General features: G+C 32.3%; 3 protein-coding genes across 3 annotated transcripts in view; all 3 read right to left on the bottom strand.

Annotated features, from left to right (window-relative positions):
- Positions 1-26,323, bottom strand: part of LOC133338860 (protein ROP) — a 324,624-nt gene that overhangs the window by 270,700 nt on the left and 27,601 nt on the right. The gene's annotated exons all lie outside the window — the stretch shown is intronic.
- On the bottom strand, positions 5,242-5,742 carry LOC133338893 (uncharacterized). Its single transcript, XM_061547018.1, has one exon. The coding sequence runs from the start codon at positions 5,740-5,742 to the stop codon at positions 5,281-5,283; it is 462 nt and encodes a 153-aa protein (XP_061403002.1). The 3' UTR covers positions 5,242-5,280.
- LOC133338920 (serine/arginine repetitive matrix protein 2) overlaps positions 16,246-26,323 on the bottom strand; it is a 40,238-nt gene continuing 30,160 nt past the window's right edge. Inside the window, exons 6-9 of the mRNA XM_061547049.1 lie at positions 23,314-24,708; positions 20,468-23,256; positions 16,395-16,485; positions 16,246-16,314 (exon numbers count right to left, since the gene is read on the bottom strand). Coding sequence (XP_061403033.1) covers positions 16,246-16,314; positions 16,395-16,485; positions 20,468-23,256; positions 23,314-24,708 — 4,344 coding nt within the window. The remainder of the gene's footprint in view (positions 16,315-16,394; positions 16,486-20,467; positions 23,257-23,313; positions 24,709-26,323) is intronic.

Genomic DNA, 26,323 nt, shown 5'->3' with positions numbered 1-26,323 from the left:
ATTTTGTATGAAAAAATTATTCCGAATTATTTTTTTTCTATAAAAAATATTCGAAATAATTTATTAATTATTCGGAATTATTCTCTACAATGTATAAGGCAGAAAATTTACTCCGAATATTTTTTCTATTCGGAAATTATTCAGAAAATTTGGTTTTATTAAGAAAATCATTTCGAATATTTTTTAGAAAAAATCTTTTTCTCTATGGGAAAATTATTTCGAACAGAAAATTTATTCCGAATATTTTTTTTCTATAGAATGTTCCGAATATTTTTTATTCTATGGAAAAATTATTTCGTATATATAGAAAAATTATTTCCTATATATAGAAAAATTATTTCAAACCATTTTTTCTACAAAAAAGTTATTCCAATTTTTTTTTTCTGTGAGAAAATTATTTCATTTTTTTTTTCTAACAAAAAATTATTCCCAATTATTTTTTATAGAGCACTATTCCGAATAAAAAAAAAACTGGATAATTTTTTCTAAAAAAAAAATATTTTAAACAATTTTTTCTGCAAAAAACTATAGCGAAAAATTTTTTATAGAAAAATTATTTCGAATATTTTTTTTCTGTAGATAAAATGATTCCGAATTCCTATAGAAAAATTAGTCCGAATAATTTTATTCCATAGAAAAATTATTCCGATTAATTTTTTTTCTACAGGAAAAAATTATTTCGAACAATTTTTCTGCAAAAAAAAATATTCGAATGTTTTTTCCATTAAATTATTATTTAGAATATTTATTTTGTATGAAAAAATTATTCCGAATTATTTTTTTCTATAAAAAATATTCGAAATAATTAATTAATTATTCGGAATTATTCTCTACAATGTATAATGCAGAAAATTTACTCCGAATATTTTTTCTATGCGGAAATTATTCAGAACAATTGGTTTTATTAACAAAATCATTTCGAATATTTTTTAGAAAAATCTTATTCTCTATGGGAAAATTATTTCAAACAGAAAATTTATTCCGAATATTTTTTTTTCTATAGAATGTTCCGAATATTTTTTATTCTATAGAAAAATTATTTCGTATAATTTTCTATAGAAAAATTATTTCAAACCATTTTTTTCTACAAAAAAATTATTCCGAATTATTTTTTTCTGTGAGAAAATTATTTCAACTTTTTTTCTAACAAAAAATTATTTCCAATTATTTTTATAGAGCACTATTCCGAATTAAAAAAAAACTGGATAATTTTTTCTAAAGAAAAATTATTTTAAACAATTTTTTCTGCAAAAAAACTATTCCGAAAAATTGTTTATAGAAATATTATTCCGAATAATTTTTTCTGTAGAAAAATTATTCCGAATAATTTTTTTCTGTAGAAAAATTAATTCGAATAATTTTTTTCTGTAGAAAAATTATTCCGAATAATTTTTTCTATAGAAAAGTTATTCAGATTGATTTTTATCTATAGAGAAATTATTCCGAACAACTTTTTTCTACAGAAAACTTGTTCCAAATAATTTTTTTATATAAAATTATTTGAAATAATTTTTCCTCCATAGAAAAATAATTTTTCCTCCATAATTTTTCCTTCATAGAAAAATTATTCCGAGTCAATTTTATTTTCAATTTAAGAATTATTATTTTTCTTTAAATCGGCCTTTTTAAATTCCCAATTGTGTTTCTATTCATGCCTCTTCATGGCTAGATTTATATAACCAACAACAACAAATTCAAGGCTAATTTCCTGAATACACAAACTACAAGTGTTGTTTTTGTTCTTGTTATAATTTTTTTGTATCCCACTGAAACGTGTATACGAATGATTGTAGGTTGATTGTTATAGAACACGCAGAATGCTTTGTTGTTGTAGTTTTTGTGTTGTTTCTTTTTATTTCAATACAGGAAAGGAAATGAATCAAAGATTGCACCGCAGAGAACGTGATTTGAAGTTAAGGTGCAGTGTAAACAAAGGCAAAAAGACGACGACGATGATGACGAAGACGGCTACGGCTGACTGACTCAAGAAAATTATGGACTGAAAGAAAAGAAAAAGTGCAGCGCAAATTTGTTTTCCAGTTGTTCTCATTCTTTTGTGGTTTGTGATTTGTTTCGTTCTTTTCTTTCTTTATGGGTGAGGATGATGATGAATGAATAAAAGTTGTTAGAATGCAATGGAAATGGGTTGGGAATTGAAAACTAAAATGCATCGTAGCTGAAATGAACAGTTTTTGCAAAATGTGGATGAAAGCTGCCGTTTGAAAAAAATTCCGACCAAAATGCCCCTAAGAGGGGATCAAAATCCGATTTTGGTTCCATCATAGAAAAAAATAAGCGGAATTTCCGTAAATAAGTAGCATGAAAATGTTAAACCATCGTATTCAATTGAAAATTTTATTGTTTTTCGTACCAAATTTGGTTCGAAATGCCAAAACGGCAACTCTGAAATGTATAGAAGGTATGGGAAAAGACAAATTATGACCTAAATGGGCACTGATTTGAAATCATAACAGATTAATTTCCGGGCTTGAGTTTTTTGTTGGATTTCATCATTAAATCCTCATATTAATAACAATGACGATCCCCATAATTTAACCCCATTTTATTCCCATTAAAAAACACAAATTTTTAATTTTGAAAAATTAATTTTTATTTAAGTTATATTTTTTTGCAAACTTAAAAAATAACATATATACAATTTTTTTTTAATTATAATTATACAAATTATATAAAAATAATACAATTTATTTATATAGTAAATTATTTTATATATATTTTTAGTTGGTTTATATATTTTTTGTTGTATTATATTATTTATTTAAAGCAGAAAACATGCGGGTAAACATTTGGTTGTTGTTGTTGTTTTTTTTGCAGTTTTGAACAAAAAGAAGTTTTAAATTTTATTTCAAGATACAATATATTGCTGGTTATTTAATAATTAGCAGAGAAAAAATTAGATATATATTTGTTTAGTTTATATAAAGACAAAGCTTTTATATTTGTATTACATAGTTTTTTCTTTTATCTTCAGGCAATTTTTGTTTTAAGTAGTATAAAAAATACAATTCATTGTTTTTGCTATATATAATTTCTATTTAATATATACATATATTTATAAAATGTATTTGATACATAAAATATTTTTATTTATTTAGATTTTCAGTTTTTTGGTGTAAATTAACACCTAGTTCCTGTAAAATTCCAAGCGAAACTATTCGATCGAATCACTACCAAACTTTTATTTATGTAAAAAATTTGATTCAAAACAAAAATAAATTACAAATTTTTTCGAAACCGAAGAGTCACTCGAATTTTACAAAAACAGGCTGTTAATTTAAAATTTCCCCCTTTTTTGTTTTGTATTGGAAAAAATTGGTCTTGATCCATTATTAAATATTTGGGATTTTCTTTTGTGTTGTTGTTCTTTTGTCCTGGCAGTTTTAGTTATACTTGTTTCTGAAATCATATTAAGGAAGCCTTGCGTTTCTTAAAAAATAGTAAAAAAAATTTTTTTAAGTACCAAAAATTTTTTAAGAGAAATTTATATACAAAAATTTGTTTGGTCCTGAGCTGTAAAAAAAATATTCTAATTTTTTTCTTTTAAACATAAAAATAATAATTTTTACTATAAAAAATATTTTAATTTTTTTTATTACCAAAATATTTTTGTTCAAAAATTAAACTTTATATATTTTTTTTGTTTAAATGTTGTGTTTAAATTCAATGGTTAGGTGAGATTTTTTTATAAAATATTAGCACAATTTTTTTTAAATGTTTTGGCCGAAATATGGAAGTAGTTGTAATAGGACATTTTTTAAATTGCTGACAAATATTAAAAAAATAATAAACTAGAAGAAAAAATATTTAAAATAGCAAAATAAAATTCATTTCCTTTAATTTTTTAAAATCATTTTAATTTTTTATAAAAAAATATTAATGTCAGTCTTTTTCCCAAGTCTCGCCTAACCACATCTGTGCTAATTTCACTATTTTTTTTTTATTTTAAATCAGAATTCAAATAATTTCAAAATATTTTATTTCATTCTATTTTTTTATATTTTCTCAATTTTCTTTGCCGAAAAACAAACACAGTTCCCATATTAATTTTAATTTAAATTCCTGTAATGCATCCATCCCACTCAACCATCTGTCTTGCTAATCTGCATGATTAACAAATGTTATCAACATTTAGTTGTTTTCCCTCTATTATAGAATAATAATAACAACAACAGCAAAAATAAAAAAAAAAAAAATTAAAATGAAATTGGGCAAAATGCCAAAGAAAAAAATTGAAAAAAAAAACTATCATCAACATACCATCACCCTGCATCCATTTGAACGTCATGCATGGTGGGTTGGTTGGCTGGCTGGTGGTTTGGGCCAAAATCATGTAAAGCGTTTAGAAAATTTTTCCTTTGGCAGGCAAATCATTTATTTTTTTCCTCACATTTTCAACTCTTCGCCGAAACACCAAATGCGAAAAATCATTGGATGATCATGCAACGATCATGTCACACAATCATGATATGATGGAGTTAATTCATACTGACCCCTTTCCTTCTCCTCCCGCTTCTAACGTTAGCCTGGGGCACTTTTGCTACACCTCCGTATAAACGAAAGCCTTTTTCTCCTCCGTGCATTTCTCATTTGGCCATAGGTTTTTTCCGGCGATTTGGATTTCCCATCCATAGTCGTTTGCTGATGTTTTAACAATTGTTTGTGTTCGGAGGTTGTGCACAGACTTGAGGTTTCCGATTCTTGGTGTTTATATAATTCCACTGTCGATGTGGAACTCAACAATTGCAGGGTCATGCTACTTTTCTCCGCCTGCTGATACAGCTGCTGCTGCTGGCCATGATGATGCTGATGGCTGTGGTGGTGATGCAAATGTAAATTGGCCAATTTTTTGTGGCATTTAGCCAAAGGGGCCGTTAAACGATGTCCAAAGTGAGGCTTAAATTTTGCGGCAGGCTTTGTAATGCTACTGTGTTCCAAGGCATCTGCTCCTCCTGTTGCTGTTGTCGCATTTTTACTCCCCTGCATTTGTTTGCCGCAATTCGTTGAAGATATGTTGTCATTGTTGGCTGTAATGACAGTTGTCCCTGGCTGGCCATTCGGCCTATCCGTATGGCCTCCATCCACTGCCTGCGACACTGGATCCCTACAACTGTCATCTCTACCACCAGGTATGCTTTCTGCTTTATTTCCATGTTGTTGTTGTTGCGGTTGACAACAATTATTACTACATTCTTCTGCTTCTTGTTCGTGCTGCTGCTGCTGTTGTTGTTGATGTTGTTCTCGTGACCAAAGACTAGTCTTTCAGGAACGTTTGGCCGAATCCTTGCGAAAGGATTTACGTAATTTCTCCACTAAACGTAAATGGAATTTGGTCAAATCCGGTTGTGATCCGGCCGAGTTGTTTTCATTGTTGTTGGCCTTTGGCGGACTGCTAGAGGGCTGATAAAAGGAACGTGTCGGTGACAAAGCACCCGATGTGCTGCACTGTGAGCTACGCGAAGCATTACGTGGAAAGGTCTTTTGACTTTGGCAACGCTGCATTTGCATGCGATATGTGTGGCTGGGTGAGGAGGCAAAGCTTTCGGATTTCATGCGCTGCCTGCGTGTGGCCTGGGCACTACTCACACCCATGGCCGATGCCACGGAAGGAGTTCCAGCTGGGCCCGAGGTGGGTCCATTCGAACACTCCGAGGTTTTGCGTGAACGACCATCCTTTTTGTAGATGTCGTAATTATTTTTCATGACCGGCATCATAAAAGCCATGGCGAGTTATTAAGTCACTTTTCACCGCAAAAGAAGATAAAAATCAATACAAAAGAAACACCACTGCGCTTTTATGCTGCGAAGGCACTTTGTTCTGTTTTTTCAACCACCAACGATGAGTTTTGCAACTCTCTTTTCAGTGAATTCCAGAATATTCTTCTCAAATTGCTGCAATTTAGTTTTGCTTGACTTTGCACAAATTCTTGTTTAGATTTGTTTTCTTTTGTCGTTGCACTGCACTTTATTGTTTATATTTACTTCTTTTTATGTTTAAACGTTTCTTTTTATTTTATTTATAAACAACCCTTTAGTTTAGTTTTTTTCTATGCTTCTTCTCTTTTTTTTTGTTTTGCTCGTTAACTTCCACCTGTAGGTTTCAGCAATTTTTGTTGTTCACCGTTAAGTAGTTCATTGACGAATGATTCTCGCACAGTAGTGTGAATTACTTTTATAACGGTTGGGTTGACAACGTAAGAGAACGTGTTTTGTTTTGTTCATACGCAGCTCTCTTTGTGTGTGAGAACAAGAGAGTGAGTAGGCAAAATGAATGCCAAATGAGTATTAAGTGTGTTTGAGTGAGGAAGGCATTCACAATGAAATGATAACACGGTAGTAATGCATCATAGGGCATGATTGCCAATGTGGGGGGAATATTTGGGGGATTTTTGATTAAAAATACATATTTTTAAGTAAAAATATAATAAATATAATTAAAATTAACTATAAATAATAATAAAATATATTATAATGTACAGAATGGTTTGGTATATCGTTTATTTAGGTTTAAAAAACAAATGGTCATGTTTACACAAATTTAATTTTTATGAAAAAAATTAATTTGTCAAAAATCAGCTATTTTAAATACATTTTACTAAAATATAGATCCCAAGTTAATAAATTTATATATTGTTAACATATACATATATGTATGTCTCTTATGTAAAGCGTAGCAATAAATGTTCATAAAGTCAGTTTAACTGCTTGACTTATTTCCACTGCAATAAATTACACTAAATGGCCAGAAAAAGAAATACTGACACACACAAGCATTCCTACTTCTGAAATCAATTGCATGCGTGCCAATAGAAAATTACTCACAAATAACAATTGGTGGTGCATGGACTAGCATGCAATGAATTGATTAGCATGTCATGATGATAAGATAACTGTAATATGCGATAAAATTCAAGTAGATAATTTGTAAAGTTTTTGCGTTTTTTGCAAATAACAATAAAATGCACTCAAAAATGGGCATGATTTTCTTAGGCATGTAAACAGGACTGCTAATACTATGTTTACAAGTGTTAAAAAAGTTGACAAAAATTATGTGATAATAAAAAAGGTAGAATTTGTTGGAAATATGAAAATTTAGTTAAAACAATGAATTTTATATTGTTTTATTCCAAAAACTTGGAATTTTTCAGGAATGTTGTAATTATGAAATTTTTGGAATTGAAAATATATTTTTTTTTTAATTTTTCTGTATGCAAGAGAAAGAATATGACAGGATTGTATTTTTGCCTTTGTCTATTAAAGTGTCTTGTTTAAACACGTACAATACCAGCCAATGCCTATCAATAAGGTCATCCAGGGATACCAGCTGGATATCAGCTGCTTCTCATGTTTGCTGTCAAAAACCATTTTTTTTGAATGGGTTTCCATTATGAAAAAGTAAAGTCCAAATTGACATTAGACTACACCTTATAAATTTTTTCATAATTCTAATAAGAATTCCACTCATACTTGTTAAAGCACATATAAACATGTGTTGTTTGAAAAATCGTTTAATGGCTCGTTTAAACTATGGCTCCTAAATCAACTTGATTTCTAAATCGAGAAGCAAAATCCTAGTCAGCTGTTATTTGACAGTCAGCTGTTATTTGTTTACGTTACACATTTCACTGGTTTCACAATTTGTGTGGCAATTTTTTCTTCTGAATATTTGTTTCTGGAAAATGTCGTATCAGTAATGCCACTTAGTGTCCTCCTAATTTGTAGCCCAGTGTAAATTCATCAACTGCCAAATATCTCTTCTGACGCACGCAAAGATTTGTTTTCCTTTCCCCTAGAGCTAATTATAAAACTTGTTATTGTTTACAAATGACATTCTTTTTTTCCTATAGTGCCAGATGATAATGGATTTGGTTAACCGAACCGATGTACTTTTTTAAGGTGCAACAGTGGCGCAACGCCGCGGGTGAAAAAAATAGTTATATGCATCATCAAGACAAATGACGAAGGTTGTTAGGGGTAGATTAAAAAAGTACGTATTTTGCAAAAAAGTGCACGGGATATTTAGTCACGATACAATGATTAAACCGTAAGGAAAATTAATTAATTTTTTTTCAAAATATTTGATTGTATGTCAAATAAATCCGCATAAAGAAGGTTAACCCGGTAAAAAGTTCTAATATATATGCTCGAATTCTTAAACATGATAATTTCAAATACAACCCTGCTTTTGCGCCTAAAATGCATCACTTCTCTTAAAAGTATGCTTCAAAATACATTGAAATTTTAATTAGTTTCATAAAAGAAATGTGGCAGCAGATTTTTTTAACCAAATCTAATAATAATAATAATCTAATAATTTTGATATTCATTTTTACCTAATTGAGAGCAATTCCTATCAGAATGATACAAATATTGATTGAAAAATTGCCAGAGAAATTATAAAACCAGTGAATTGTGTATGTATACGTAAACAAATAACAGCTGACTGTCATTTTTATATAATTTTAATACTAGTCTAAACACCTACGATTTTGTTAATCGATTCGATTTAGAAGGCATTGTCTAAATAGGCCTATATTGACATTTAATACAATTTACATTGGAGTATTTTTTGTTTTAAATTTATTGGTTATTTTATATGTCCTTCTCCGGAAAACTTATCCCACATTTTCCCCCTCTTAACGACACCTCTGACACAATTGTCGCCTGCATTCTCTGGCATGACGGGTTGGTATATTATTATTTTCATTTAAATTGTTGAGGGAATTCTTTCACACCAGACGTCTCAATGCAGCCACTATTCAATTTCCCCTCTCTCTCTCTCTCTCTCTCGATTTTCTTTTGGCAATTAATTGATTGACGTTTATTTGTTTGTGTTGCCATTGTTGACAAATAATGTTTTGCATGAACAATCATGTAAACAAAACAAAATATTGTAAATGTATATATTTTTTTAATGGGGTTATCTAATCTTTAGCTATAATATCAAAGAAACAATGTTGAAAATTTGAAAATAGAAAAAAATGTGTGTGTTTAATTAAATTATTTTAATGAAATGTCCATAAATCAAAGCTGTCATCTTATTATTTAAAAATAGAATAATGTTTTTTTTAAATACCAAAAAACATCTGATTTGTTCTAGAATTTGTTTTGAAAATAGATTTGTTTTGATTCACAAATTGTTTTGTTAATAGAAATATCTTTAAAATGTAGACTAGTGCCAAAAATGTGGGATTCTTTATAATATATATATGCTTTAGAAAAAATAAAGAATTGTCTATTATAGTACGTTTACATTGCACTGGATTTAATTATTTATTGAAAATTATATTTATAAGTAAATTACAAATATAAAAAAATAAACTCTTGCATTTAAGCAATTTATATATGTCAAATAATGAATGATTTAAACTGAGACATATATTAAACCAATTAATATAGGGTTGTATTTTAGGTACTAATGACACATTTATTCATGTTACATTTACACTAGCCATGCAAAAATAAAACATGCTCAATGTAAATTTAACACAAAATTATTCAGGCACGTAGGACGCGTTTAAACTATATATATTTAAACTATTCAAAATCGTTACAATTTCTAAACCGAGGTACTAAATCCTAACTGTTTAGACTAGTATTAACATGTTATAAAGTTGACAGTCAGCTGTTATTTGTTTACGTCTACATACACATTTCACTGGTTTCCAATAAGTTTTTTTTTTTAATTTTAAGAAAAAAAAAATAAAATTTTCAGCTTCTGACATATTTTTGTTACGCAAATATTTTGAATTTTAACGTATTTGAAGCGAAAAGGGTTGCAATTTCGGTACATTTAGGAGAAGTGATGCATTTTTTGGGCTGATAAGCACAGTTGTATTTGGAATTATTACCTCGATTTAGCATAGGATTTCGAGCAATTGAGAGGGGATTTATGAGATAAATTCAGCTCGATTTATAAATTAAATCGAGATAACACCATAATGGAAAGTCAGCGTTTTTTTTTCAAGTCTTTGGACTTTGTTTACGTTTTCATAATGGAAGTCAATTCACAATGGAAGACAGCTGATATCCAGCTGGTCTCGTTGGAGGCCTTGTAGTACACATAATCACTAATCAAAGCGTTAGTTATTTGCAATGTGTAAACGAACTTTAAGGAATAAACTATAACATTGAAAAAATACGAGATTTCATATTTATATGTAAAATGAAATAAAAAGAAAAAAAATATATAAAAATTTTTTATATGAAAATAAAAAGAAAAATGTAAGAAACATTTCCAGGAAAAAATTGCTTTAAAAATTAATCGATTTCCAATTTCACATTGGCGACCGAGCTAGTTTTAAATACATCACTGCGATATATTTTATTTCCCACCTTCCTCTCTGAAATAAAACAAAACTCCCTTGATTTTTTAATGAAACATTTTTCATTTTTTTATTAATTTTTAGTTGTTCTATTCATTAAAGGGCTTTAGTTTCATCTTTTCGTTTGTATTTTTATTGTTATTTTCATTTTTGTTTGTCGGTTTTTTTATTTTTGAAGAAGGAATTTTTAAATCGAAATATACAATAATAAATTCCATTAAATACTTAAAGTGTGTGTTGAGTGTGTGCATAATGAATATTCATCTCTTTTTTTTGCAATTTTTTATTATTTTATTGATTTTGTTGTTAAATTATTTAGTTTTTTCTTGCTATAGCATTTAAATGGGGAATTTTTAGTGACTTATTTTCTTGTTTTTTATTTTTCAAAAAAAGAAATTTCTCCAAAACAATTATCGTTAATAATAAATTTTCGTAAACAAAAAATATATATATTGTTATAACAATTTATTTCTTTTTTTAAATATATATAATTATTTTTTTTTTCTTTAAAGTAAATGTTTTTTTTGTTTAATCGTCTCGTTTTCTTGGATTTCTTTTTTCAGTTTGTTTTTTTATTTTTTCTTTTTAAATGCAATATTTAACAACACATTATTATTATAATCATTTATATTTGATTTGTTTTTTATATATTTTATTTTTCATTTATGGGGGAATTCAATAACAATTTCTTATTTATTGTGTTTGTTTTGTATTTTTTATTAAATTAAGCTAAAGCTGAAAATATGTTCAATATAAATAGTTATTGTAGTAATTATTTTAGTTATTTATGATGGTATTCTTTTAGGTTTTAATTTTTTTATTTTGTCAATTAGGATTTATGAAAAGAAAAAAAATGGTTCTAAATTTACAAATATATGTGTATTTAAAGAAAGGTTTATGATTTTTATTTCTAGAGGCATCCAAGGTTTTTGGGATATAATAAAAAAAGTAATATTTAGAGAGAAATTATAATAGGTTAATAATGAACCCTAATACATATAAAATATAAATACATATAAAAATATTGACTGAAAAATTACCACGATGAAATTATGAAAGCAGTGAAATATGTAAACAAACAACAGCTGACTGCGAACTTTGTAACACTACTAGTCTAAACAGACGCTATAAGAGGCATAGTATAAACGAGCCATTTGAACGATTTTAAAACAACACAGCTTTTGTGCAAATCTCACAAGAAGGGTAGAAATTCTTACTAGAATTATGAAAATATTGTCCAGCTACGTGGAATTCAAAATGTGTATGTATACGTAAACAAATATCAGCTGACTGTCAACCTTATATCATGTTAAAACTAGTCTAAACAGAAAGAATTTTGTACCTCGTTATAGAAATCGAATCGATCTAGGTGACATAGTCAAAACAAATCATTAAACGATTTTCAAACAACACATGTTTATATGTCCTTTAATAAGGAGGTAAGGAATCATTATTAGAATTATATCCTTACCTTACATAATTTTAATACTAGTGTACATATATAGGATATAGTATCATGGTTTAGAAATCGAGTTGATTTAGAAGGCATAAAGTAGATTTTAGATTTACGAAATCCATTCGATCTCAAAGGGCAATTCCAAAGCGTATATCGAGTGGATTTAGTAATAAAAACACCTTAATAGTCTAAAGGCGCCTTTACATGTTTTCATTCAAGTTATATTAATAAGGTCACCCAGGTATCTATCAAAATCGCAAAACAGATGTTTTTCTCAAGTTAAATGTCAAAAATTTTGATGTTATTTACGTATTCACAATATGATATGATATGAATTTATTCACAATAACGCATTTTGACGGCAAACTTCAGAATCAGGTTTCCCTTGGTGACTTTATTATTAGACAATGTTTTCATTAACCATGTTAGGTCCTATTCACAAAGGGTCCATTTATAATTCATGCATTATCTAATCTTCGTTCATGATCTCAAAATGCTTCATATTTTTATATATTATTTATAAGGTCATGCAATATCTGATCTTCTTCGATTTTTTCAAAATGCTTCGTATTTTCAAATAATCGAAGGAAAAAATAAACAATTTTGTTTTTTTTTAAACCTATGAGGAAGCTATTTGAACTCCTGGGGAAAGTTGAAAAAATCGCCATAAATTAAAAACTGAGCAAAGGCCCATTCATAAAGCCATGCACGAATAACAGCTGATCTTCCTTTGAGCTGTCAAAATGCTTTTTTTCAATGCCTATTAATAAGGTCTTCTAGGGTGGGGTAGCTGGATATCAGCTGTATCTCAAAATTGCTGTCAAAAACCATTATTGTGAATCGATTTTCATTATCAAAACGTATTCATCTATTATTAAAAAAAACTTTTGACATAAGACTCGAAAATAAACAGCTGACTTTAACTGCTATGTGAGCTTATTAATAGATCTTGCTTTATATTTTTAATAAATTGTATGAAAGCACACTTGGAGAACTGAATCAATATAGCACTTCTAATTATTAAATGATAAGATCATAATTTTAGGATAGAAAGAAGACATTTTCAATAAAAACGGATCAATAAAGATCTAATCATAAGGCTAACCAAGAAGAACAGCTGATCGTATTTGGAACTGCCAAAATACTTTGTATTTTCAAATATACGTAGAATTAGTTATGGTTATGTAATCCATGATGCAATAATAAGGTGATGTATCACAACAACAACCTTTGTTTTTGTCTCGATTATCTGTCAAATGTTTTCATATAATATTTCAAATGGTTGGCAACACTGCACAACGAATTCAAGTAGAAATTACCCACTTTGACAGTTAATCAAGACATCAGCTGCGCTAAATGGACTACCTATTCATTGTGCCATGGTTATGTAATCATAAAGCCATATAAATCAGCTGATAGAACCACACCTATGGAAATCAAGGCCTATAAAAAAGGTCGTCCAGGGAGACCAACTGGATATCAGCTGCCACTTAAGTTTGCTGTCAAAATCCATTATTGTGAATTGAATCACATTATGAAAATGTAAACAAAGTCCATCAGCTGATTGATACGGCATTATGGCTTTATGGTTAAGACATAACCAATTTTAGCTTAAAGTTTTGAACGGCTTATAGGGAACTTCATTATCTTGTCAACTGCAATGTTTGCATGATGAATATTTTAATGGAATTTTTAAAAATTAGCATTCCTAAGCAAATTTGTTAAGGATATTGGCAAGAAAAATGAACTAAATAAATAAAAATTATCTTTAAGTGGATTATGCTATTAGGGTTCCTGGAGGAAAAATTTTATTACAATATAATTTTAAATAAAAAAATATGATTTGAAATTTATATCTAAAGTTTATTTTTTTAAATTTCTAAATCAACTAATTCACTTGCCAATTACAAGGATAATAAGAATAACAAGAATGAAAATATGTAGAGAGAAAATTTAATAAAAAATTAATATTAACAATTATTTTTTCTGTTATTGTAATCTTTCTTTCTAAGTTCATAAACATTTAGAATATAAGTTATTTATTATTATTAATTACTTTAATTTAAATACAAATTATTTTGTGTTTGTTTTTAGTTATTGTGTGTTGCCTAGAGTTCTATTTTCTTTTTCATCTTCTTCTTCTTGAAAAGAGTTGCCACTTTGGACAAAGTAAATTTCATTTTATTTTTTTGAAATTTTATTAAACTAACTTAAAGCTAATATACAATATGTAAGTAGGTGTATAGGTATAGTGAAAATGTAACATGATTTTTCTAGTTTTTGTTTTTTTGTATATAAATTTTGCTGTTCTATATTAATATATAGTTTATAGGTTGTTGTAGTGATTTTCTTTTGGTTTTTCGCTTGAATGTCTGCTGCACTTTGGGTGTTTTCACTATCTAAAGAGGCATGTTTTGCATGAGCATTTCATCATTGTTATATGTTTAATGAAATTTTTTAATGAAATAAAATAGATTTTTTTATTTAAGAAAAATTAAGAGACTTCTCAAAAGGGGAATGGATGACACACATACAAAAAAGGGGGTTTCAAAATACATCTATTTTTTTAAGAATTAAATATTATTTTTATTGATATTTGTTTGTTAAGTCTAATGTTTTATTGTGTTTATATGTATGTATATAGTTTGTTTTGTTAAATATATATGTTTTATATAATAGTATGCATTGTTTTTTGTATATATGTATTTATGTTTGCATGTATGTTGTTTAGTTTGTATTGCTATAGTTTCTCGGGCATATCGTAGATTTTCTTCTCTCATATGGCTCTGTTAGTTAGATGTATGTTTGTATGTAATATATGTGTTTTTGTTAATTTTTTATGCTTTTTCCTTTTTGTTAGCAATTTTCTTAAATGTTTTTTTTTTCTTTTTTGTTTTCTATGTATGTCAATATGTTTGTAGTTCAATGTACCATAATGATGGCAGTTTAGTTTTATTTTGTTTTACTTTGTTTCTTTTTTCATTCCTTTTTCTGTTTTATTTTTTGAAGACACAAAAGAGAGATACAGTAACAACTCAGTTCCTATTTCCTATTATCATTAGCATAAAAAAAATGATTATTTGTTAGAAAGGCTATTAAAAAAATATTTTCCAGAAATAACAAAAACAAATATCCCTGATTCTCTATAAACTCGTCTATTTTTTGTAATAGCTATGAAGAAAATCATAAATAAAAAATATATAAATGTTATCATGAGACAATCTATTAATTTGCTGAGTGAGAATTGATGTGTTGCCACAACCCTTTAACTATATTAAAGGGTTGTGCCAATAAATCACAAAATTGCCTAATGTAAACCACTGCTTATTTAAACATGCTCCTAAAAGTATGCCAAAGTATTTTTTCCTACTAAAGAACAAGGCCTATTAAAAAGGTCATCCAAGGAGACTAGCTGTTTCTCAAGTTGGCTGTCAAAATACATTATTGTGAATTGACTTCCATTACGACAAATAAACAAAGTTCAAATTGTTGGCATTACTGGGTGACCTTATTAATAGATCTTGCTAAAGAAACTAAATTTTAGAACATAAAAATAAATACCACCCCCCTGTACAAGTAGCTTTAATAATGGCCTATTAATGAGGTAACCAAGAAAGCGAATAACAGATGTCTGTTTTCAAATGAAATGTCAAAAATTTTGACTTTCTTTACGTTTTCATAATGTGAAGCAATTTACAATAATGGATTTTGACAGCAATCTTGGGAAACAGCTGATCTTATTTATATGCCTTTATAATAATAAGCAAGTTCTGTTATTAAGGCCCGCCAGGAAAACCAACTGGATATCAGCTGCTTCTCATGTTTCCTGTCAAAATCCATTATTGTTAATAGACTTCCATTATGAAAACGTAAACAAAGTCCAAATTTTTGACATTAGACTTGAGAAAAAGAACAGCTGACTTTCGCTTGCATGCTGACCTTATTAATAGATTTTGGATAATAATAAGCAAGGCTTATTTACAAGACCTTCCAGAATGCAAAAAGCCTTTTCTTAAGTTTAATGTAAAAAACTTTTACTTTGTTTACGTCTTTATAATGTGAAACAATTCACAATAATAGATTTTGACAGCAAACTTAAGAAGCTGCTGATATGCAGCTAGTCTTCTTGGAAGACCTTATTAACATGCCTTTATAATAATTGCAAGACCTTCTAAATAGGCAATCCAAAAATGATCAGCTGCATATCAGCTGTTCAGTTATTGTAAATGTGTATTATTGTGAATTAACTTCACATTATTAAAACTTAACGCAACGGCCCAATTTTTGACATTTAGCTTGAAAGAGAAACAGCTGTTTTTCGGGATGGCCTTATCAATAGACTTTGATAGTAATTTTCTATTATTTTATTTTTTGTTTAGAGAACTGGAACATTAGCTTAGCACTTCCTCATAATGATTTATCTTCGTTTTTTATTCGACATGCATTTTATTTATCGGGAAATTTCTTATGTCTAACATTGTGAGCTGGGACATCACGACGGGGAAATTCATCCACCTACAAAATCATGTAAAATGAAATAAAAAGAAAAAAATTAAATCTTCGAATTTTGTAGGAGATTTAATGAAGGTATTTACCTTTGAAGAACTACTTTTGGAACGACTAGAACTACGTGTGGGCAAATCCATTTCATCATCTGTATAGCAGCTAAATTCTCGTGATGAGTCACTGAAAAATATGTGAGTAAACAAGAATTAATTAAAGATATTAATAATGATTAAAATTTTTAATAAAAACTATTTTTTTTTACTAAGAAAATTATTTTAATCAAGCAGGAAATTAATAAAAAAAATAGAATAGAATATAGAAAGTATTAATAATATGAATTATGAAATGCGAGGTCTGCTCAAATTTTAAAACTTTGCTTTTTTGGGAACAGTTTTTTGTACTTAAAAAATGTGTTGATAACATAAAAGTGATACAATTATTTTTTAAATTGCATTTACATCAATCCTGAGAAACATCTGATCTATCTGGATGGCTATATCCAAATAAAATTAAATTAGAAGAAATGCAACTCTGTTTTCTCAGATTTTCAGCTGATGCCGACTTTAGACTATGCCTTCTAAAGTAATCCAGGTATCTGTAGCTGCCATATTTTTTATTAGGGAACAATTTTGAATTTCAATGTATTTTGAAGCATACTTTTGGGAGAATCAATTATTTTTGGCGCAAAAGCAGAGTTGTATTTGAAATTATCTCGATTTGGCATAGGATTTCGAGCAAATCGTTATATTGAGTGGAATTAGATTTGTATGGTAAATCGAGGTAAATTAAGCTCACTTTAGCAATTAAATAGAGGTAATGAACATTATCACGATTAATGGTAGAATTAGTTATGACATTTAAGTTCTCATCTTCTTTCTATCCAATGGCAAATTAATTGCAATAAATTAGCAGTCGAATACATTGATTTCCATAGGTTTAGTTCGATCAGCTGATTGATATGGCCTAATGGCTTTATGGTTATGTCATAACTAATTCTACTTTAAAGTTATATTCTAATTTTTTATTCAAATTATTATTTATTCTATTTTTTATTCAAATCAAAATAATTTCAAATATTTGATGTAAATGCATTTTAAGTAATTATTGAAATTCTTTTTATTAATATTAGAGTTAAACAAAATCTACAAAAAGGACATAGCTTCTTCATTATACCCTTCACCACTCTGTGGTACAGGGTATTATGTCTTTGTGCATATGTTTGTAACAGGCAAAAGGAAACGAGATAGACACATGGTTCCTTTTGAGAATATGCATAGAATCACTTTCTGAGTCGATTTATGCATGTCCGTCCGTCCGTCCGTCCGTCCGTCTGTAGATGTTAAATTGTAAACAAAGTACAGGTCGCATTTATGATCCGATTTGAATGAAATTTGGCACAGGTCACTTATTTGGCCCAAGGACGAACCCTATTGAAATTGGGAAAAATCGGTTCAGATTTAGATATAGCTCCCATATATATATTTAACCGATTTAATGTAAACGGTCCCTATATATCTTTGGATTTGCACGAAATTTGGTACAGCCTAATCATATAGGTCTAGAATGATGTGTGCCAAGTTTCGTGAAAATCGGCCCAGATTTAGATATAGCTCCCATATATAGTTTCGTCCGATTTCAAGTAAATGGTGCACCAAAGTCGCTATATATCTTTCGATTTGCACGAAATTTGGCATAACGTACTGAATTGAGCCTAGAAAGATGTCTGCCAAGTTCCAAGAAAATCGGTCCAGATTTAGATATAGCTCTCATATATAGTTTCGTCCGATTTCATGTAAATGATGCACCAAAGTCGCTATATATCTTTCGATTTGCACGAAATTTGGCATAACGTACTGAATTGAGCATAGAATGATGTCTGCCAAGTTTCGAGAAAATCGGTCCAGATTTATATATAGCTCCTATATATAGTTTCGTCCGATTTCATGTAAATGGTGCACCAAAGTCCCTATATATCATTCGATTTGCACGAAATTTGGCATAACATATTGAAATGAGTCTAGAATAATGTCTGCCAAGTTTCGTGAAAATCGGTCAAGATTAAGATATAGCTCCCATATATAGTTTCGTCCGATTTCATGTAAATGGTGCACCAAAGTCCCTATATATCTTTCGATTTGCACGAAATTTGGCATAACGTATTGAATTGAGCCTATAATGATGTCTGCCAAGTTTCGAGAAAATCGGTCTAGATTTAGATATAGCTCGATGTATAGTTTCGTCCGATTTCATGTAAATGGTGCACCAAAGTCCCTATATATCTTTCGATTTGCACGAAATTTGGCATAACGTACTGAATTGAGCCTAGAAAGATATCTGCCATGTTTCGAGCAAATCGGTCCAGATTTCTATATAGCTCCCATATATAGTTTCGTCCGATTTCATGTAAATGATTCACCAAAGTCTCTATATATCTTTCGATTTGCACGAAATTTGGCATAACGTACTGAATTTAGTCTAGAATGTATGTCTGCCAAGTTTCGAGAAAACCGGTCCAGATTTCTATATAGCTCCCATATATAGTTTCGTCCGATTTCATGTAAATGGTTCACCAAAGTCTCTATATATCTTTCGATTTGCACGAAGTTTGGCATAACGTACTGAAAATCGGTCCAGATTTAGATATAGCTCCCTTTTATTATAGATTGATTATAAGTAATTGACGCAGCAAGGATCCAATAAGCTGATAGGAACACAACGTTCTGAAATTAGTATAACCTAACCTGTGATAAGTTTGTTTGAAATCGCTTAATATTTGAATAGAGCTTCCATACATATTTTCGCCCGATTTCAAGTAAATTGGACATCAAACTCCTCATGTTAGTCAGATTGACATCAAAGTTTGCACAACTTGAAAAATTGAACATAGAATTACGTTGTTGCGTTTTCTAGAAGTACAGACATAGCCCAACGGATGACCTATTTATATTTGTTTGAAGTCGATTTACATACTTTATGGATAGATCTAGGTAGATTCATATTTAGATAACTATCACATATTTTATTTCATCAATTTTTAATAGTCTTGTTTAATATACCCATAGTGGTGAAGGGTAAAATATAGTCGGCCCCGTCCGACTTTACTACTTTCCTTACTGGTTTTATTTTTAAACTTTGTATTTAAGAAAAAAGACTACATAATAATTTTGTTTTTTGCAAAAGGTGTAGAAAATTTTAATTGAGTGTATTGCTAATTATTTTTGTTATAAAAAAGGTGTATATGAAAAGGAAATCTCAAAAGGTGTTTACTGGTGTATAAAACTACTTTAATATTAGAATTGTGTAGTTATTAAAAAAAGTGATTTTTTGTTTTCAAAACTTTATCAAATACCTTTTGCAATAATCGCTTTTAAAGCAATATTTAATGAAAATTGCTTTAATTTGTTTGTTACATTTTTTTCTGTGTTTAAATATTTACGGCATTATTGTAACAAACTTTTGTTATTCTAAGAAAAGATAAAATTATTTGTTATTAGATAAATAATTTAAGCAAAAAATCAATAATAAGAAATTGCAATATAATATTAATAGTTATTCTGTACAAAAAAATATTTCAAATCAAACATTTTTAAAGACTAAAATATGGACAACCTATTGTGAATAAATACTGTCATTAATATGTTATTGTGATTTAATTCATTTAATTTCTCATTTCTAATATTACTTCTCTACATCTTCCATTGTGATTTAATTGGAGTATTTATTGTGATTGATCTTCAAAACTTGAATTTTAGTATTGGCCTCCCTCGAGGACCTTATTAATAGCCACTGTTTTGTTAATTAGTACTAAATCGACCTATAGATCCCCTCAGTGAAGACTCTGTTAGAGTATGTTTACATTTGTTCTATTAAGTGATAAACTGTTCTGTTATGATTATTTTTTGTACTTAAAATCTTCTGTTTCTAGAACTTTATAAGATTGATTTCAAATAATTGAATTTAAATATAGATTTGTTATTTATCTATAAATTTTCAATAAATTAAATATTTAAAACTGTGCAATTGTTTCCTATAAAATTTATTGTTTTATTAATAAAACTATTGCCTATTTCTTCTAGCATTTGGCCTCTAAACAAAACCAAAAAAATGATCTCTAAATATTTACATTTCATTTAAACAATTCTCTCCACTCTTCAAAACTCACCTTGGTTCAATGCCATCGTGAGAATCTTGACTCAATAACGGCAGCATATCATCGGCACCCTGTTGCAAAAGATCTACACCCTGTTGTTGTTGAGGTTTACCACTCGCTGCAGCAGTGTTACCAACTTTACCCGCACACGTTGATGACGCTACACCACTCTCTGCACACCCAGTTGTGGTTGTTGTTGACATTTCCTTTCCCTTTCCCGATTCATGACATTCACATTGACAGTCTTCTGGTTTGACATAATCATAATGAGGTGTGCCAGCTCCATCGGTTGTTACCGTTGAACGACTTCCGGGGGAAGCTGCAGCGTTGGCAGCAACAACAGCATCGGATGTTTGTGTCTTGGGTACCTCAAAAGCTTGCTGGGTCTTAAATGCTGCATCACCCGCCGCGGCCAAACTCTTCCCATGCGTTGTGGACCTTGACTGTGTTAGGGTGGACGAGGTGGTGTTGGAGGCTTTTACACTGCTACTGTCCCGTGGCAAGGTGGTTATTTTCTTGGGTGCTTTTCGTTTTTCTGGAATATTTTCAAAGTCAATCCAATGACCGGAAAGTTTTCTTTGTGTCGGAGTTCTAGGTTTGGTGGTTGGAGTTTTGGGTTTTGTTACCTCTTGTTTGGGTTTGGTAGGTGGTTGTGTTGGCTCTCTGGCCGCCACTGTAGTTGGCGGTTTCTGCTGCATCAGCTGTTTATTCGAATCTCTGCGTTCCAAGTGGGCAGTCGTGGCACGCAGACCTTCCTCGGCAAACTCAAACCATGACTTCCCACTGGCATTGGAGACACGTCGTGGTGATTTACTACTTTGTATATCCTTTTTGGAATCCTTACGTGGCAAACTGATCCTCAACTTTTCCCCACGAACCGGTGCCGAACCTGGAAAGTCGTGCATTGCATCGGGTGTATTCACAATGCCACAATACTCCTCCAGATGCGAAGGATTGAGTGGTGTGGTGGAACGTGGTCTCTCCACTGGACAGGTTTTCAATTCCATATTGGCCCGATCCTTCATGGGTATCAGCGACACAGGCTGGGCCTTCTCCTCGGGCAGATTTGTGGGTATATAGGGAAGCTCATCGTCAAACGATTCCTGTGACACCAGACCAGTGCTTTCGTGATCTTCAATACAGCCCACATTTAGGGAAAGGTGACGTCGTTTCAATTCAGCCGCCGCCAAATCTGAGTCACGTTCCGACTCCGAAGACTCGACAGGTTCATCGGTAGAGTGAACTGATTGTCTATCGATGTGCGAATATGGCTTTTTGATAGGAGTACCAGAACCCACTTGGCTCACTGCCGCCGCCGATGAAGTAGGAACAGACGAGGAGGATGTTTTTGTGGGCGAAGCAGCCTGTGAACGACGAGTAGGCGTCGAAGTCCGCGGCGGCTTGGGAGGTGTTTGTCGGGCTTTATCTACAGGCGATTGGGACTGGGAACGAGGCTCACTCTTCTGTTGCCCAGACGGTGTTGGTGTGGCATTTTCCATTTCTCTAAGCGAGGGTGAGGGTAGTGGTGTGGGATCTGTAGAGGGTGGCGGAGGTTGAGGCAGCTGTGGTTGTGGTTTACGTTGATATTGCTCTTTGGTTTGCTCCTGGGAGGTTTGTATAGTTGAGGTTTCAGGTGGGTTGGCATCTGGGCCACCACCGCCACTTTGTCTTCGGGGTTTGCGTGGAACTGGTGGACCCTGCACATTCTCATGGTACTTCTTGCGCACATCAAAACTTTCCAAGTAGCGCGAATGCCGATGATTGGCCATGGCCACCTCGTTGTCATCTTCCGATGTGGAACGTGACTGATGCGCCTTGGCAAATTCCTCACCGGCGGAGGGTTTGCGTCTCAGAACAACTGGTGGTCCAGTCGAGGAACTGGAACGCCGCTTTGCTTCATCCTCCGATGTGGATACGGACTTCTTGCGTGTCGCCATGAAGCGCTCATGGGAGTCCTGTTTCTTTAGGGAATCTCTCGTCTCGGACTTCTTAATGATTTCCCGCTGCTCTTCGATTTGTGCTATGGCCTGGGGAGACTTCTTGAAGGACTCCTTGCGTTCCAATTTAAATGATTCTTTACGTTCCACAGTTCTGGGTGGCTCCGAGGGGCGTTCCATTTTGAAGGAATCTTTGCGAGACATTTTCAAGGAATCTTTGCGTTCCATGGTGAAGGATTCCTTTCGGCTTAGAGGAACGGCTGCGTCACTGACTTCCTCGCGTGACTTCTTGATGACCGTATTTTGACGACGTAAATTGTCATTGGTGGACTCGGCGGACAGTGTGTCTTGGGTATTTTCGGACATGTGGCTGGAGACACTGTCCGTCTTCGATATGCTGAACTGGGTGGCGAATACCTGATCTTGGCTTCCGCTTCCCAGGCGGGTGGTGAATAGGATCTTACGCCTCTCCTTGGTGTTGGCATCACCTTCGAGCATGCCGGCACTGTTGATGGTGGCCTTGGTTTCGACTACCCTTACTTCGGCCGCACTAGTTGTACTTTCCACTGAGGGCAGGCGATGGATTTCGGCTTCCACGCCATTCTCTTGCACGACATGCTCCTTGACTTCGGCCAGCTGGGGTTTCTGGGTGGTCACCACCCGTATGGCACTGGCATAGCTTTCACCCGAGCCGACAGTCTCCTGAGAGTCTTGAGAACTGTGACGATTTACCTCCAGACTCCAGTTGCGCTCCTTGTTCTCATCGTCCTGAGAGAGGGAGTGAATGGCGTCCAAGTTCTCGATGTGTTTAAGAGGAGCCGCTGGAGTTCGGTGCTGCTGCTTCGGCTGAATCTGTCTGTTTTGCTGTTGGGCTACCACAACCTTGGCTGGTGGTGGCGGTGGAGGAGGGGGCGGGGGCACATGTGCCCCCGTAATCGAGTTTTTTCGGGCCCCTACTGGTTTGAGATTTTTAACGGCGGCCTGTAGATCGCTCATCGTAATGGCCGTGGCCTGGGGAGGCGGTTTTATGGGCGGCTCCGCCATAACTGGCGCAGGTTTATTAAGGCTTTCAATGTTCTGGAATATTTTGCGTGCTTCTTTTTCTTCGGGTGGGGTATGCAGCGGTATGTGTATGTAACCATCCACCGGGTCGTCGTAGTAGCGGAGGCGACTGTTAGGCCTTGAACCACTGGCCGAGACGACAGGTGTTTGGGATTTACTCCTCGGCTGTAGTTGTTGCATTTCATGCGAGTCCACCGGAGAAGATGATTTGGATGCCCGGGTGCTCTCGGCTCCCGCAGAGCTACCACGTTTTCCGGGCTTAAATATGGCCAGTACGGATTTCTGCTTGTTTGGAGTGGGGTTCTGAGACTGGGGCGTCTGACCACGTTCTTTACTTTTACTGCGTGGCCTGGCACGATCGCGTGGCGAGTCGGGCGAATCCTTGCCACCACCGCCGCCGAAGCGGAATAACGAACTGAACGAGGATTTCCTGGAAACCGATACGGTAGCAGGTGAAGGCGAACGACTACCATGGTCCTTGGATTTGCGTGAAGGCTTGGGACTCACTGTGGGTGTTAAAAGATTATCTCCTTTAGATTTTTGTGTTAGACACAGAGAGGCAGGTTTTGTTTGAGAACGAGCATACGGGGGAACTAGCGAATCGGGGGCATCTACAATTTTCTCATGGGGCGCAATACCCTGATCATCGTACATGTGATCGGGTTTAAGGTTAATACGTATGTACTCGGTACCGCTGGGAGTCTTACCGACAATCATTTGACCGGGACTTTTGGTGGAGGCACGCTGAGCGCCCATCACGGAGATTTCATTGACATCGCGTGTTTCCGGTTGATTTTGGGCCTTGATCTTGGCCGTCAGCTTGGCATCGCCGTTGGTCAGAGATGTGGGTGGCCGGCGTTTCGGTGACGATTCCAATTGTATACCCTCGGCTAATATAGCCTGGGTGGTGTCTTGATTTCGGGCGAGCAGCACTTGTTCGAGTAACGCTGTCGCTGGATGATCGGCCACCGAACCGATACTAACACCAATAACAGTCTCAACAGGTTTTGGACCACAAAATGATGTTTCGAGTAGCATACGATGGGGTGAGGGGGATCGGGAGACGCCCGATACGGCGGATAGGCGACTTACGGCCGAGCCCTGACTGCCGACACTGGAAATACGACTAGTGCGTCCAGAAATGCAAAGGAGAGCGGCTACCTCAGAGCTGGCGGAATCTTTGCGTTGATGTTGTTGCAAATAGGTTTGCTGGTGATCTTCCAATTTAAACATGTGCGGTGATGAACGTTTCGCCTGTTGGTGAGAGAGTAGAGGAATGGGAAAGAGATAAAATATGAAATTAATTAATTTATAAAAATGTGATTTTAATTTTAAATAATATATTTTAATGTAAGGAATATTTTTTTTAATATTTATTCTATGGAATTATTACATTATTGGCTTAGAGCAATATATTTTTTTAGGATTACTTTGTATTTATTTTGTTGGACCTTTAAGGTAGGATTTTTTATTTCTCAACTTCATACTACAAGGAGATCTATATTACTAGTTCTTATGAAGTATATTGGGTTTATTAACTTATATTTTTAAAAACATTATGAACCCACCTCCAGAACTTCTTTTAACTGAAAGTTTTTTTATTTTCGTAAATAAATTAAATTTGTTGCAAAGATAATTCAATAAAAATATTATAAACAAAATATAAAACATATCATTTAAATATATATATATTTCATATATAAAATTAGTAATAACTAAATACTGCTACGCAATGGCGTATGAGTGTTGATAATACTAATACGCCCTATTTTCCAAATGTTACCTATTGTATTTCTTTTCTTTCCCTATTCATATCTCTGATACAATTGTTTGCTCCCAACTTGAAGTTAGTAAAAATTTTGTAATTAAAAATGTACACACAAACTCACACACACACTATCTATCATACATATTATGTCCATGGCAACATAGATTTTTTAATTAGAGTTGAGTTCGTTTCGCTTCGTTCATTCAACGTATGAGTAATAGAATATGACTTGTGGGAAAAAAATTGCAATAAAATTGTATAGACGACAAGATATACAATGATAATATTTCTGAATGGCTAACAATAATAGCAATACTCTGAAAAAGGGTAATACAGGTTTCTTGATGCATTAAATGTATTTAAGGAGGGAAAATGGATAAGTCTTTTTTCGGGAAGTATATTTTGTGTAGGTTTACTAGTGCAACATTTTTATTCATTTCTATCAAAAATAAAAGAATATTATTTAGTCCAATATTTCCAAGTAAATCAAATGCAACCTTTTGCGAATACATTGTGTCAATACTCATACGCAACATAGTTCGAGCAATTAACATAAATTATACGTATTTCCGATTTATCATTCATAAATTCCGATTTATCATAGTTTATTTTGTTCTACATTCAATAAGAATATTCAAAGTGGCTGAAATTTTTTCTTGATACAATCGAAATTATATTTTAAACGGGAGAAACTTTAGAGATGATATTTTTATTTATATTTGAAAAATCGGGCCAATATGAAAAATCGGGTCAATATGACCTTGTATTTAAGTGGAACCTGTTGCGTATACATAGCGACAATACTCATACGCACCATAGTTCGTTTTTTAAATACATAGAACCTCTTGTGTATATTTAGCATCGGTACTCATACGCATTATAAACCTGCATTAAGGAAACCCCCCCCCCCCCCCCACCATTCACGATTTTTTATTTTTAAGATTTTAAATGGGCTGGTAAATGAATACCAATGCTTGTTAAGGTTTGTAACTTTGCACATATATATTTGAAGATTTAAAAAGAAAGAAAAATAATTTACAAAACAATTGTTGTTGTTGTTTTTTGTGATCAAAGAAAAGTCCTTATTTTTTATGGCGGGCA

This window comes from Musca vetustissima, unplaced genomic scaffold (assembly GCF_032173495.1).
Source record: "Musca vetustissima isolate MV318-11 ecotype Yass unplaced genomic scaffold, APGP_CSIRO_Mvet_v1 utg704, whole genome shotgun sequence".
In the NCBI taxonomy this organism is placed as follows: Eukaryota; Metazoa; Arthropoda; class Insecta; order Diptera; family Muscidae; genus Musca; species Musca vetustissima.
The sequence above is the reverse complement of the archived record's forward strand: the minus strand, read 5'-3'. Positions and strand labels throughout refer to the sequence as shown.

Coding starts and splice junctions, on each gene's coding strand:
- LOC133338893 (XM_061547018.1), bottom strand. CDS start 5,742: ATGGCTTTTATGATGCCGGTCATGAAAAATAATTACGACATCTACAAA.